At 40.0% G+C, this 16,009-nt stretch overlaps 1 protein-coding gene across 5 annotated transcripts in view; it reads left to right on the top strand.

Annotated features, from left to right (window-relative positions):
* CDIN1 (CDAN1 interacting nuclease 1) overlaps positions 1 to 16,009 on the top strand; it is a 237,956-nt gene that overhangs the window by 120,712 nt on the left and 101,235 nt on the right. For all 5 annotated transcript variants that reach the window (XM_066343437.1, XM_066343434.1, XM_066343435.1 and 2 more), the window contains 2 exons: positions 4,242 to 4,307; positions 4,905 to 5,010. In XM_066343437.1, the coding sequence (XP_066199534.1) occupies positions 4,242 to 4,307; positions 4,905 to 5,010 (172 nt within the window). The remainder of the gene's footprint in view (positions 1 to 4,241; positions 4,308 to 4,904; positions 5,011 to 16,009) is intronic.

The raw sequence follows: 16,009 nt of genomic DNA, 5'->3' as shown, positions 1-16,009 counted from the left end.
GATCCTAGTCAGGGCGCATGTAGGAGTCTGTCTCACTATCTTCCCTCCTCTCACTTAGAGAGAGAGAGAGAGAGAGAGAGATTATGTCATTTTTTTTCTCTTCAGGCAAGTATCATCTAAATAATAATATCAAATGGTCATAACCTCCTCTGTGTTTCAAGATCTGGGAGAAAAATAAGAATCTTTTCCTCACTTTGTAAATATTACACATGATGTAATTTCAATATTTGTCATAACTGCGAATGGTATTTGGTCTATTGAGACAAACCAGAATTTGGTGGTTTTTGGACCTTTGCCCATATCTTTAACTGTTTTAGAGGTATAGGTCTTGAGTCACTTAACTTCTCTAAGTCACCTTTACCATGTGTAGATTGGAGTATTGGACTAGTAATCTATAAATCTTTACAAGCTCATAAATACTGTGTTTCATGAGGTTCAAATTAACTAAAATCCCTACATTTTGTGGCTCTGAAGGCTGCTTTTAAGTGGGAATATTCTTATATTAATTTTGGTAATGAGTGCTTGAACTGTGACATTAACAAGCTCAATAGTTATGAAATATATTGGATGTTTTTAATATACACCTTAAACCAGAAAAAGCTTAACTTCTATTTGCTGTATTCACTGAGTAAGACAGGCATACAGGATTTGGAGATGATTTCATAATGATCTCCCACCATTTTTGTAAGTTATACTAAAAGTGCTAAACATATTACCATTACTCTCCCTCTTTTCTTCTAACTAATATTATTCTTATCTTTTTTTTTAATCTTGATTATTTTTTCTTGAAGAAAACAGCATATTACTCAAACATCCAGTTTTCCACTTGAAAAGTTCAAAGAATCCTAAGTAACCACCGGGCTGAAATATGTGCAAAGAGCTCTAAGAACTTAGATGAAATGGATGAGTGTAAAGGAGAATATAAATTGCAAAATTGACTGTAAAAAGATAAAAATCTAAATAGATCAGTAGCCATAAAAGCAATCAGAGAAGTAACCAAGAGCTGCCCATCACAGTAGCACCAGCCCCAAATTGCTATATGTGAGGAATTCTGCCCAATTCTAAGGAATGGATAAATCCAATGTTATTTAAATAAATACAACTGATCAAAGATAAAAATAGGGAAACTTCCAATGAGTATGAAGGAAAGGGATGAAGTTTCTTTATGATCAAGATGAACCCCCACAGACAGCTGGGACCAAGGAGGAAATCCATCAGCAAGTTATCAAATAAAACCTTGAACTCTGGGCCAGATTTGATGTCTCTGCCTTGTTGATTCATGGGAAGTTAAATTAGAAAATTACTAAGTCAATCTAGATAGGCTTTATAGAAGACATTTCTTTATAATGTACTTATATTTTATTCTGTTGTCGATTTTGAGCATTAAATATCTGCAAAACATGTTGGTGGTGAGATTGGGGCATTGGATAAGGTTTATAAAAAAATGGGAAGGAATCATTTCTATGCTCAAAGTAGAGACTTTAAACCCAGTGTGTGGGATACAGCTCCAGTGTAGCAAGACAGGGGCATGGACAGAGAATGAGGCTGAGGGAAAAGTGTGGGCTGATGACTGAGTCGTAACCTCTAGATCTTAGTGTTGGAATCTGAACCACCGGGTGGTGGATCAAATTTTAAATCCATACTCAATGGTCTGGATGATGATCCTAATGGTAAGGAATCTTTCAAGGTCTGGGGATCAGGAAATCAGACCAAGTGGTTGAGGCTGACCTTAAAAATCTCCTTGTGGGATCAGGGATAGAAACTTCCCTGGAGCCTAGACCAGGTGAGCAAGGCTGCTTGCTCATAAATGCTGCCTCCTGTATTAGAATCCCATTTCCTCTGAACTTTGCCAGGTTGTGCCCTCCTTAGAAATTCTAGGATAAACAATGTGAAGGTTGAAATAGATTGGACAAAGCAGTGGGATTATAGCAATAAAGAAGGTAGCCAATATATAATATGGTAATCAGATATATGGAATAACCTCTTTATATGTGTAAAGTCTAATATCACTAGTGGTAACACAGACTTTTAGAACCTCTCCTTTAGGTAAAATTAGTATTGGATCAACTTTGTACTAAGAGGGAAGAAAGTGGGGTCATGATGGGGGGAAAGTTATACTCAGTTCCCCACAGAAAGATGGAAAGATTCCCTAACCTCACCTGATACTTTATGTTCAGGTTTGAGGGTTGGGTTTTTTCTTTCACATTAAGTAAGTCATGAAATTTACATTGTAGGTATTGTGTTAGTAACTTTGCTGCAGTGAACAGGAGTACAGTGTCTGCGTTTTTAAAGGGATATTAGTGTATATCTTTGGATTACTTGGTGACCTTTAAAATTTTGTTTTGAGTTGCTATCAGAAACATAATCACTTTTCTTTCTGAAATATGTTTTAACACCTTCAAAGGTTGATCAAGCTAGGATAGTTATAATAAAATATTAATCTCTCTTTTTTAATGTCAACCCAGCTTTTAAAACTGTTTATCAGCTACCTGAAACATAAGCTCAAGACACCTGAGTTGATAATAATAAATGCCTTTTCCATTAAACATTCTCGTGGTAAGAATGCATTTAAGGGATAGAAATTTTTCTAGTCTTGTTTGTTATTTTCTTATCTCAATGGTTAGCTTAAAGTTTTTTACAGTTCAAAGATGGGGCATTGTTCTGAATTCTGGCATCAGTCTTTCATAATTTGGATAGTTGAAGGGTATCAACTTTTAGTAAAATTTAACCTAAATCTCCAGTTTAAATATATCTTGTCATTAAAAGGTTATTTACCTTTAAAATGCTGACCTTTCAAGATGTACACAAGTGTGTTCTCAAACAGTTTCTGAACATTGGCCATGAAACCATTGTCTTGGGCTGACAAATGGATTGGAAATAAGCTACCCAACACTGGGAATGGGCCATTAATTTTAATCAAAGGTGATGCAGGAAGGCGAATGGGATGCATGACAATGTCAACAGCCCAGTAGGTGTTAAGAGACCACACAGCCTTCCTTGTTACTTGGTTGGGCCATTAGTTGAGGTTGGGTGAAGACAGAAAGCCATGTCTGGAATTGAATGACCAGGTCACTCCAAAATCTAATGGAGAACACCTCATTTCAGAAATCACATTGTAATGTCATTAGAAGTCAAGGACAGCATTTAGAAAATACCAGAGGAATTTTTTTTTTAACAAGAACCTAGCCAGTGTTTTCCAACTTTGTAAAGCTCTCTGTATTCCCATCTCTTTTCTTTCTAAATGGATCATTGATATTTACATGGGATCAAGAAATCAAACAGATGTAGAAAAAAAAACCCTCAAAGTCTGTGTGCGTTTCAGAATTACATATTGTTAGTTGTAAAACTGTGGTAAACGCCAGAACAATAGTATACCAAAAGATTTAAGCAGGATAAATAATTCTCTGTGGTGATCTCATTGTCTTTGTCCCTGTTGTGTTCTTGTGCGTAGAAATAATTTCACTAACGGAAACTAAACTTTCTTAATTGGTTTAATGAAGTGTTTGTTTATTAACTGTAAAGGCCTCTGTGTATGCACTATACTGTAAATTGACAATATTGGCAGATATTCATGATATAGGAAGCTTTTTCTTTTAATCAGTATGTGTATTTCATTATTTTTAATATTTTCAGTTATAAAAAAGATAGCATATGACAGTTTGCATTAGTAAAATTTATAATAAAAGCATAAAAATACAGAAGGTCCTGACCAGGTGGTGGTGCAGTGGACAGAGCATCAGACTGGGTCACGGACAACTCGGGTTTGAAACCGCAAGGTTGCCAGCTTGAGCTTGGGGTTGCTGGCTTGAGCGTGGTATCATAGACATGACCCTATGGTCACTGGCTTGAGCCTAAGGTTGCTGGCTTGAGCAGGGTGTCACTCGGTCTGCTGTAGCCCTCCCCCCATCAAGGCACATATGAGAAAGCAATCAATAAACAACTGAGGTGTCGCAACAAAGAATTGATGCTTCTCATCTCTCTCCCTTTCTGTCTGTCTGTCCCTCTCTCTGACTCTCTCTGTCCCTGTTCAAAAAAAAAATGCAGAAAGGATAAAGAGATATTCTTATACCTATGTTTCAGATTTGTTAAGAAAGTTCATTTATTTTGACACGGCATTGCATACATCAGAAAAATAACTACATTAGTAATCTTTTTACATTTTTTTAAAATGAAAAGCAATTTATACTGCTGTCTCGTCAATGGAATACTATTATAAGTAATATTGTTTGTTCTTCCTGTAGATGAAGATCAGCTCCGTGCAAAGGGTTATGACAAAACACCCGACTTTATTTTACAAGTACCAGTTGGTAAGTTCTTAAACTCTGTTATGTATCTGTTTATAGAGAAAAGGAATGTGTTTTTTCCATAGGTTTAAAAAAATATTTTGATACTACGAAGTGTTACCAAAGTAGATTAGATTTATAGTATTATATCTAAATGGATGAAATCATTGGAAAAGATTATTTTAAAATAGCAAATAATAGGTTCAGATGAAATTGATCCCTTAAAATCTTTTATGCATATCTGAAAAACAAACATGTCTTCTGAAAATGTTTTGGTCACTATTTTGAAGTCATTTCTCAACTATTACATTTTTAAAATATAGTTCTGTTGCAAAGCCAGCCTCAATTTTGTTAGCTTTCACATCACTTGTCAACTCATACAGTGTCAGAATAGGAGAGGGACTTTTGAAAATGAGGAGGAAAATAAAAGGGATGTGATTGTAGCATAAGTGTTTCTTATAACGACCATGTATGATGTGTTGTTTTTATAATTACGTCCATAGAAGACGGGGAGGGCTGAGCCTCTGCTCATTAATGTGAACACAGAGAGGCCTGTACGGAGTTCAGAATTTTCCATCTTCCCTTTCCTTTGCTCCATATTAGTAATGCTTTGTCCCTCAGCTGTAGAAGGGCACATAATTCACTGGATTGAAAGCAAAGCCTCATTTGGTGATGAATGTAGCCACCACGCCTACCTGCATGACCAGTTCTGGAGCTACTGGAATAGGTAAGGTCCCATTATTTTTCTCTTAAGATAAACGATACTCTGTTGAAATCTCATTAGAAAAAAATATTTTGTTTAGCTGGTAAAAATGCTACCAGCCTTTGTTTCTAGTAAATACAGAGACTTGATTAATGTAGTCCTTTCAGATCATTTAAACTTCTCTGTTTTCATAATGCTGCTTCATTTTTTAAAATTAAAAATCTTCGCATAATGTCAAAATTAGAATGTATGCCGTTTTCTGTTTTATCATGGCAATATTGGTGTCACTGAGAATATGAATAATAGCAAGTTGTGGTGCGTACTGTGATATTGACACTGACTTTCCTCCTTTGGATGTGAAATGTATGTGTACTCTCAGAGCTTACAAAGTATTTTCCCCTCAGCTCTCTGTGGAGACGATGCTAACAGTGCAGGGGTGGGCCAGAGTAGGTTTACAACGTGAGTACGCAAAACATTCTATTCTTGCATTATTATTAATTTATTTGTTGTATCACTTATTGTTATTAACCTTTTTTTGCCCACCCCTGTATAAAAGATCAAGACAAATTAACTTCCAACAGTAGAAAACAGTTTACCTGCCAACTTCTCAGTTCTAAGGGCATGGGGATCTCAGTGATTGAGAAAAGCGTGGTGTTGAAGGAGGTGGTCATATTACTGCCATGTTATTAATGCCATATTTCTGGGCCCGCACGTCATCTCCGTTAGTTCTCACAAGGAAGCTACTCTTATCCCCACTTTACAGATAACTAAACTGACAGAGAGAAAACAATGTGCCATGCAACTAGTCATCAAAGGCCTGCATTTGTCTGTCTAACTTGCTAACCTGTGCTATTTCCAACACAATTTTATTGTCATTTACAGTATAACTGTTGAATCTTTGGCTTCTTATATTACTGAAATCCCTAGTTTTTACATCCCACCTTTTTCCTCCTTAGAATAAGAGGTGGGCCAAGGAACTCCCTTCCTAGATGATTTGTGTTCCCCAATTACGGGCCTCCATAGAGGAAGAGTGCATTAGTAAGATGACAGTGGCCCAGATCACTAAGGAATGAGACAGTAGCACTTGGGGACAGTAGTCCTCTCCTGGGGGAGGAAAACAGTGACAGACTACAGAATTTGGCATTATATTGTTTCTCAGCCTTACAAAAGGCTGAGGACTTTGCCCCCAGCAGCTGTGCTAAACTAAACCCACTTTTTGCCATGGTAACAATGATCATGACAAAATGCTGAATGTAATGGCTTTCTTGATTTTCTTGTGTAATTGTGCGTAGCATCCGAGCTTTACTTTACAGGGATGGAGGAGGAAAGTGCAAAATGTTTTAGAAATCATTGCTGCTTCAGCGTTTCCTGTCTTTTATTCAGCCATTATTCAAATTAGCTGTAATGTGGCAAATTGAATTTTTGATTTTTAGCAATTTTATGATGAGTATTAAAATAGTAAAGAAAGCATCATTTTTGATAGTATTGGAAAAGCAATGACAAGAAAATCAAATTGTATAAATTTAAGTTGCTAAAGGATTTCAAAACCAGATAAACTCAATCATTATGCCTTTAGGCTACCTTCCCCCTTTGGTACTGGTCAAGTCTTTTATGGGTAATCCCAAATAGCAGAGCTTACTTAAAAATTCCATAAGCATATCTTTATTGTAAAACAACTCAGCTATTTTTGAGTGACTACGATATGCCTAGTACTCTCTACTTCAGAGGCTGATTAAGTAATCTAGTCACCTGTATAATAGACCTGTAGATTACTGACATGGCTGGAGTAGGGCTGAGCAATAGATAATTTAATAGTTTTCTTTGGACTGGATTTTAGATTATTTTGTTGCAAGCTACTTTTATAGTCTAATGATGATTTACTTACATTACTATTGGTTTACATTTCCTAAACACATTATTTGAATATATGTGGACACATAATTTATTTAGGTTGTGATATATGATAAGAGAAAAACAACCTCTGTTTGGAATATTCCAAATCATTCAAGGAAGGACTACTCCACACAGAAGTCACCACTGTTACCAAATGTCTGCAAAGAGACCTAAAAATAGAAGTAATGCTGACGTTCAGAATGGAACATAGAGGCATTAACTTGGATATAAAATTTTGGCTATAATACTGATACAAACCCACCAGTGATGAGGCATTTTGATAGAAGCATTTAGACCATTATGAAAGTACAGGATTTGACTCCTTCCATATTTTGACTCACATAGCACTTGCTAAAGTTCTTCAGAGTTGTTAGAAATCATTCCTCCTAATGTAGGTAGCTTTTCAAGGAGACTATTGGTTGCCATTTGGACTAATTGCTTTACTAGTGTGGTAAGCCTCTAGTTGACATAAAAATTGTTATGTAATTGTCACTATCTTTAGATTAAACAATGGATTTTATAATAAAACTGATTAGTATTTTTAGAATCATGACCTTTTATAAACTCCTTTGCCCACACAAATAACTACAGACCCCCTAATTTTTAGTTTAATATTTCTATATGAGTTTTCTCTTTATATAAATTGATTTTCATACTTAGCCTTTCAGCAATTGAGACAGAGTTGATCACCCATCCCTCTTTATTAAAACATCTTCTTCTCTTGGCTTCCAGAAGATACTCTTTGGGGTCTCTCCCTGCCCTGCCAGCAGCACACTCAGTCTCCTTCGCTAGTTCTCCCTCCTCCGCCGAGCTCTAGGCTGGGGGGCTCTGGAGCTCCATGCTCATTCCTCTTCTCTTCTCAGTCTGCATTTAACCCCCTGATGTACCCGTGGAGATCTCATCGCAGACTGTGTCTTTATATATCATTGCAATGCTGGTATCTCATAATTTTTACCCTTAGCCCTATATTTTCCAAAAGTACGGGGGTTTTTTTTCTTTTCTTTTTCTTATTTTATTTTTTATTTTTTTATTTTGGTCAATCCAATTGTGCACGGGGTGCCCTCTCTTGGCTATGTGACAGGTATCCCATACTTAACATGTTCAAAATGAAACCATGGACTTTCCTTCCCAGGCTTGTGTACGCTCCTGTCTCCTCCCAAGCACACCCGGTGGCACCACACTCTGCCCAAACTCTTAAGCCAAAAACCTAAGTCTCCTCCCCAATCCATCAGCAGGTTCTTCCTGCCCAATCTTCACCACATCTCAGGTTTGCTCTTTATCACCACGCTATCAACTCAGCGGCTGTCACCACCTCTTGGGCTGTTGCTGTGCCTTCCAAACCAGTCTCCTTACATCAACCGTTGCACTCCTATGCTCAGGCTTTTATACTGTAACCAGAGTGACTCATGAGAAATATACATCAGTTTGTGACAGTTCCCTGCTCAAAACTCTTCAGTGGCTTCCCATCACTTTTAAAATAAAATCCAAACTATTTACTGTGACAGTCAGGGAAAGCTCTGCGTGACCTGCCTCTCTACCCCTAAAACTCTCCAAACTTACTTGTCCCCCTCACTTAGCATTCTCTCCCTCTCATACTTCTTGGGCCACACAGGCTTTCTCGGTGTTCTTTGAACACACACTGCTTGTTTCTACTTCACGACCCTCGCTCTGGCCAATCCTTCTGCTTGCCATTTTCTTCACTTGGGTCTCCCCTTTGTGAATTCCTCATTGCATTCAGGTTCCTGCTCGTATTTCCCCTCCTTGGCAGGACCTTCCCGGACCACCCAGTCTGCAAGGCCTCCGCCGTCTCTCTTCCTCACCTGGCTGTACTTCACTGCATAGTGCCCCTGTCTAAGGGGATGAAACATTTGTAATAAACATCAGTTTGCTTGTTTGAATACAAGCCTTTAGAAGAGCTTTATTTACATTTTATCTTGCTATTTCTAATTACTATAAGTAGTGTGCCCCTCATTCCTTGGTAATCAAAGCTTCGGAAATTTCCCTGGCTTACTTAACCTCAAAAGAACTTGTAAATTTTGCAGTTGCAGTTGGAGATATTGAGTGCAGACTATAAGCTGCCTTTCCTGCAAGGAGGCCCCGTCCCAGGTATGAGCCTTGGTTTAATAGCTCCTCAAAACTCTCCAGACTCTACATCTACAGAGTTAAGGAAAGAAATAGTGCCTCTGAGAAGCACCATAAGATATATATAGCCCCAATTATATACGGCTATGTATACAATTCTATAGAAAACACATATAGCCCTGGCCAGATAGCTCAGTTGGTTAGAACATAGTCCCAAAATGCAGAGGTTGTGAGTTTGACCCCCCCGTCGGGGCACATGCAGGAGCAGATCGGTGTTTCTGTCTATCTCTCCCTTTCTCTTTCTCTGAAATCAATTTTTTTTAAAAAAAAAGTTTAAAAAAATACATATGTAACTTGACCTGTGGCGGCACAGTGAATAGAACATTGACCTGAAATGCTGAGGTCTCTGGTTTGAAATCCTGGGCTTGCCCAGTCAAGGCACATACGACAAGCAACCAATGAACTAAAGTGAAGCAACTATCAGATGATATTTCTCACTCTCCCTCTCTATAAAATCAAAATCTAAAAAATAAAATGCATGTGTACTTATATATGTATATATAAATGTATATGCAACCTGACCAGGCAGTGACGCAGTGGATAGAGCATTGGACTGGGACTTAGAGGACCCAGGTTCGAGACCCCGAAGTCGCCAGCTTGAGTGCGGGCTCATCGGGTTTAAGCAAAGCTTACCATTTTGAGCCCAAGGTTGCTGGCTTGAGTGAGGGCCACTCGGTCTGCTATAGCCCCCTAGTCAAGGCACATACGAGAAATCAATCAATAAACAACTAAGGAACCACAAGGAAGAATTGATGTTTCTCATCTTTCTCCCTTCCCATCTGTCTGTCCCTGTCTGTTCCTCTCTCTGACAAAAAAAAAAAAATGTATATGCATATATATCTATATACAAATTGTAATAAACAGCCTATTTTCTTATACAATCAACACCAAAAATAAAAGCCTTCTTATCCTACTTCTCTAGTCAATAAAGTGAGTTCTTTAACAATTTGACTTATATTACTAAGTTTATTTTCGTATTCAGATGGTGACAGGTAAAGAAAGATACTAATTCTACAACAATAACCCAGATTCCATAGATGGGCTCTAACTTGTGGCCTTTGCAGACATCTCATTATTTAGTGGTTGGAGATTCAGTGGGTCAGTTTGAATAAAAGTATTGAGTGATCCTAAATAGCAAAGAATCACATGCAGCTGCACAGGATATGAACAGTTCCCAACAACTACAGATCAAGAACGTGGAAATCTCAACTGCAGTTATGCCCATTCAGGCACATTCTGTCACCTAGTCATCAGCTGAGTTTATTGAAAACCAAGTACACTTTTTAGATATACCTCTGTATTTCCCTCAAAGAAGGTTTAAGTTTACTGACTGGAAAGAATAAAGTGAAGTTTCATCTTAACATTGATGGAATTAATAGTACCTTCTCCACCATATTGTTGTGAGGATCAGCTATATAATGCGTGTAAACCACTGTTACAGTGCCTGGAAGTCAGCAGAGATTAGTTCCCCTTTGTCTCTCTTCCTTGTGTATCACTGTGTGATGGAATTCTAAGTTAATTGCCTTCTTTGTCATATAAACTCCTACTTGGCTAACACCAGTATTCTTCTTGGCTGACATCTCTTTGGGAAACCCTCCTATAATTCCAAAGTTGGATTCGATGCCTCTCCTGTGTTCTGCTAATAATTTCATAGCATTTATCAAACATTATAATTGCTTGTTTACTTATCATCCTTAAGAGTTCTATCTTATCTGTATGTTTTATTGATCATCAAATACCCAGAAGCTGGGGGAATACCTGGCCCATCCTAGTCAATCAGTAGGTATTGGATGGATGGGTGGATGGATGAATATATGAATGAATTTTCTGATAATTGACAGACAATAACATTTTGAATCAACCATTAAGAGTTATCTCAGACATTGTGACATTAAACACAATAAGGTCAAAATCTTTTCTTTGAGAATGCTGCTCTAAGGACAGAAAAATGCCTCATTTTTCTTTTTTTAATTGAGGTATAATTGACAGATAAACATTATATTGTTTCAGGTTTTTATACCATAAAGATTCAATATTTGTATTTATTGCTAAGTAATCACCATAGTAAGTCTAGGCTGTTGAGAAATATCAATGAATTACAATTTCTCAAAAAAGATATTTGATTACTGTTTTCAAGCATATGCAAGATTTGGTGTGGGGGAGGGGAGCATATTGACCCATTTTTCAAATCCAGGGGCTACATAATTGTTGAAAGGATGACTCTTCCTGTTAAACCACTATGATAGAGTTATAGTGTGAGTCCTATATAGTTCAGAAATATTACCCCAAACTAAATCAACCAGCCAGTGATTGAGGGGACCATTCTTTGAGTAGAAATACAACCATACAGAAAGAGTGAAGGAAGAATAAAACAGATTCTGCCAATGGGACATGACTCTGAACACAGGTAGTGTCAGCATACCAAGAATACAGTCCATTTCTGAGATTAATTCTGAATAATGGAGATCAAGTTGAAATTGATGCTAATATGCCTGGCACATGAGGAGGATTTTAAAAATATTGATGTGGACTTAATCCCTGGAGAACTGATTTAATTGGCATGTGCTAGAGCCTGGACCTTGGGAGTTTTTCTTTTGTTTTAAAAATTTGAGATGGTAATGCAAATCTGCATCCAGCATTGAAGTCAACTTCTTTACCTAGCCTTGATTTGCCAGCTAGCCAAAATATTCCTAGCCTACTTGTTTCTAAACAGAGTCTTGATGAGAAAAATAACAGCTTAAGTAAAGAATCCTGGTTCAGATCAACACTTCACAGGCACTGTTAGTCAGTTGGGGCCCAACCTCTACCTCTGAGGGCTTCATAGTGAGGACCAAGAGAGTAAACTGCAAAGACGGAACTGAGCCCATGTCTCCCTGTGAACTCTCACGCCTGTGCTTTACGCTCCACCATGCAGCTTCATGTCAGTTGTGGTGATGAATCTATTACAACAGGCTAATTACTCAGTGGTCAGTTAATGGATCTGCTAAGCTAAAGCTAAAAAGCTCTCCAGCATTACTAGGTTTAGATATTCTCCTTCATGTGGTTGGACAGAATGGGCCAGGTGTTCCTGTTGCTCTTTCAAGAGCCCTTTTGCTATATTCAAATGCTTATCTGTAAGATTACTATGAAAGCCTGTCATATATACCCCCCACATCCAGTGTATAATAACTCCTAATTGTTGGATTTGAAATTTATAAAATCAGGGGTTTTTTTCTATATGATACAGAAATGGTAAGCATGTAAAAAAGTAAGTTTAACAAATAACAATGTTTTTAAAAACAGTTTTATTGAGATATAGTTGACATACAATTAACGGCACATTTAAAGTGTGCAATTTGACAAGTTATGACATACGTGTGAACTCAGGAAGCCATCACCGTGACAGGGATAGTGAGCATACCTACCACCTCCAAAGGTTCCTTGTAGCCTTTTGTTGAACATCCCAGTAGTTCATTGCTGCTAATGCTGAGAAGTATCCATTTGAGCGGCTGTGCCACTGTTCCTGTGTTCACCTGTGGATGGACATGTATGTTGTTTTTCCTTCTGGATATTAGTTACAAAGCTCCTAAAACAGTCGTAAAAGTTTTTGTATGGTTTTATTTCTCTTGGGCAAACACCTAGGAATGAAATGGTTGGGACATATGGTAAGTATATATTGACCTTGTTATGAAAATATTCAGCTGTTTTACAGAGGGGTTCACCATTTCACATTCCCATCAGTAGTTTATGAGCATGTCAGGTGCTCCCCTTCTTCCTCATCACCTGGTACAGTCTGTCTTTTTAACTTTAGACTTTCTTTGTACTGTTATGTCGCAACTTAATTTTAATTTGTATTTCAGTAATGGCAAATGATATCAAGAATCTTTTCGTATGCTTATTTCTTTTTTTTGTGTGTGTGTATTTTTCTGAAGCTGGAAATGGGGAGAGACAGACAGACTCCCGCATGCGCCCGATCGGGATCCACCCAGCACGCCCACCAGGGGCAACGCTCTGCCCACCAGGGGGCGATGCTCTGCCCCTCCGGGGCATCGCTCTGCCACGACCAGAGCCACTCTAGCGCCTGGGGCAGAGGCCAAGGAGCCATCCCCAGCGCCCGGACCATCTTTGCTCCAATGGAGCCTTGGCTGCGGGAGGGGAAGAGAGAGACAGAGAGGAAAGGGGGGGGTGGAGAACCAAATGGGTGCTTCTCCTATTTGCCCTGGCCTGGAATCAAACCCGGGTCCCCCGCATGCCAGCCGACGCTCTACCGCTGAGCCAACCGGCCAGGGCCTCGTATGCTTATTTCAATGAACTCTTTGTCTCAGGAGAAGTGTCTTCAAATCTTTGGCCCATTTTTTAAGTGTTTTCCTATTACTGAGTTTTGGTAGTTTTGAAAACTATTCTGGATGTAATTCCTTTATTCAGTATGTGGTCAGATACGAAATACTGTCTTCCAGTATGTGGCTTGTGTTTCCATTCTCTTAACAGTGGCTTTCGAAAATCAGACATTTTTAATTTGAATGAGATCCATGTAATGTTGGTGCTCGAGGCCCAGCAAGTTCACATTGGGCAAATTTGGGCAGACAGTAGAGGAACTGCGGAGCTGGAAAGCATCGGGCCATTCCCGTTTATTGGAGGCTCACAGAGACAGGCAAGCGAATTAGCAAAGGAAAAATGCTTTTCACAGTGGAAGGCAAGGGCTCAGGAACACTGAGGGAATCAGAGGACTGCATTGCACGGTGGCGGGAGAGCAATCTGGGAGAATCGCCCCCAAGGGAAAGCACCCATAGATTTTCATAGAGACACACTTGTAGCTTTCTTCCATGTGCTCACGTACTAATCATGCAAATGCTTGCAACTGGAAAGCCAGAGAGGAAGCCTAACACAGCTGTTTTTCCAACAACTCACCCCTGTAGGGTTGCTTACTTTACAATCTATGCAACAAATATCTTCTGCAATGGTCCCTGTGCAAGGAGTGAGGTACATTACATAATTGGGGACTACATCAACAGCACAAGTTATACCAAAAATGACAGTAAAGATGGTGCACCATCCTGCTGCTAAAGATGCTAAATTCTTGGAGAGATTCCTCGTTTGTCATACTATTTCCTTGGTCTCCTCAACCAGAGTGTGCCTGTCTTACAATGTCCAGTAAGCTGTGGGCAAAAGACAGAGTGGTCAGCGGCACCAGGAGAGGCAAATATTTCCCTTCTGGTAGAATACAGGCCAGTTTTGTTCATGGAAAGCACAGCAGCAGGTACCAGAGGCTGCCCCGGGCAGGTGTACCAAACCTTATTGGTCTGTACACCATGATCATCTGGTTCCATGCGCAACAAAATAGGAGAACTCATTATAGACCATAGGGAAATTACCAAGGTGCCCGTATAATGCTGTCTCCTTGAGCACTCAAGGAATAATACACTTAGGCGGCCAGGTGCTAGTTGCTCAGAGAATGGACAGGAGGCCCACTTCTAGACCCTACCTCATGGTGCCAACAAGGCCACCCATAGTAGGTGGGAGCCTGTACAGTCCAGGGCCATGTCCATTGAAGCTGCTGGCCTTTAAGGCGGGCTATTGGGGCAGGCAGGAGCATGTTGCCCTGCCTCCCAAAGCCCGGCTTGAGTAAAGTGTCTTTGGTGCATATGTGTAACTGAATGGAAGCTGCTGCCCAAGGCAGGAGGGCTTCCACTGGAGCTGGGCCCCCTTGTTGAGGTCTGTCATTAAAAATATGGAGTACTGTCCACAAGTGGTGTGGCCATCCAGCAAAGGAGCTAGTGCCACCCTTCTCGCAGTCCCTCCTTTAAGAGTCCATTATACCACCCCAGTGGCCTGTGGGTGGTAGGGAACATGGTACTTCCAGTACACCCCCAGGTCTTGAGCCCATTGCTTCACCATAGAACCAGTTAAAGGAGTACCATTTTTACTCTCAAGAACCAGTGGCCACCCATAGGCAGCACCCATAGGCAGTTCTGAGCTGTATGACTGCCCTCTGGTCTGGGTTATGAGTGGGATAAGAAGCAAGCAGATCAGTAGCGGTATCTACACAGGTGACCACAAACGCATACATGTCCAACTTTTGTTAGAGTCCAGCAGTGGAACATGACCTCTCTGGATCTGTCCAGGTGACACCAGTTAGTTGTCTCCGAGGGTGCTCCTTGGAACATACTGCACATTAATCAGAAGCTGCAAGTACCTATGCATAGGACACAGGCAGGTTCCATGCCTTAATCATAGCCCACAGTTTTCTGTCCTGCATGGAGCAGGTGCCAGTGGAGCCACTGTGCCACATCACCTGTGGGCACAGCAACCAACCATAGTAGTTTTGCCAAGGTGTTTGCCTTACCATTCCCAGGATGGGGTAGAGGGGCATGCCCTGTGACATGATATACTGTCACTTGCTTCTGGTGTCATATTTTCCATAAGTCCTACCACATGGCCTGACCCCATAGCTGATGGTTAATGTGCCAAGTAGCTATCCACAATAGACAGCCCAGCTGTCAGTGCAAATCACCGGAGGTGAAGGTGTATTACGGGCAACTAGCCATACAGCTCTTAATTCTGCCCACTAGCTGCTTTGGCCTATACCAGTGTCCATCCAAATAGTCTTAGTGGCCAGATGAAAGCCTATAGCTGTCTACCTGGCAGGTTGGCCCTGCTAGAACCATCAGTGTACCAGGCATCCTTGGGGATGGGCATCTGAATCTCTTGGTAATGACTGACTTCAGGTTCTGCCTACTGAGCCCCAACCTATACTTGACTCTTAAGGTCGCATAGGTGACTGGACCCAAGACTTCCTGCAGTTCTGCCCTTAGTGAGCTGGTGTTAAGAGCACAGTGTTGTTGCAGGTAGGCACCCCACTTGGCCAGGGTGGAGGTTTGGACCTTACCACTATGTGGTTTTGCTGCCCAATCTCTCACCCATTCTGCCGTGGGGTACGTTGCCTTGACCATAATTGTGGTCATGGTCATAATACTCTCAGTGGCTAGGAGGGCGGTATACGTAGCTGCCA

The sequence above is a fragment of the Saccopteryx leptura genome, chromosome 6 (assembly GCF_036850995.1).
Source record: "Saccopteryx leptura isolate mSacLep1 chromosome 6, mSacLep1_pri_phased_curated, whole genome shotgun sequence".
Lineage (NCBI taxonomy): Eukaryota > Metazoa > Chordata > Mammalia > Chiroptera > Emballonuridae > Saccopteryx > Saccopteryx leptura.
Note: the sequence above shows the minus strand (reverse complement) of the source record. Positions and strands in the feature narration are given on the sequence as shown.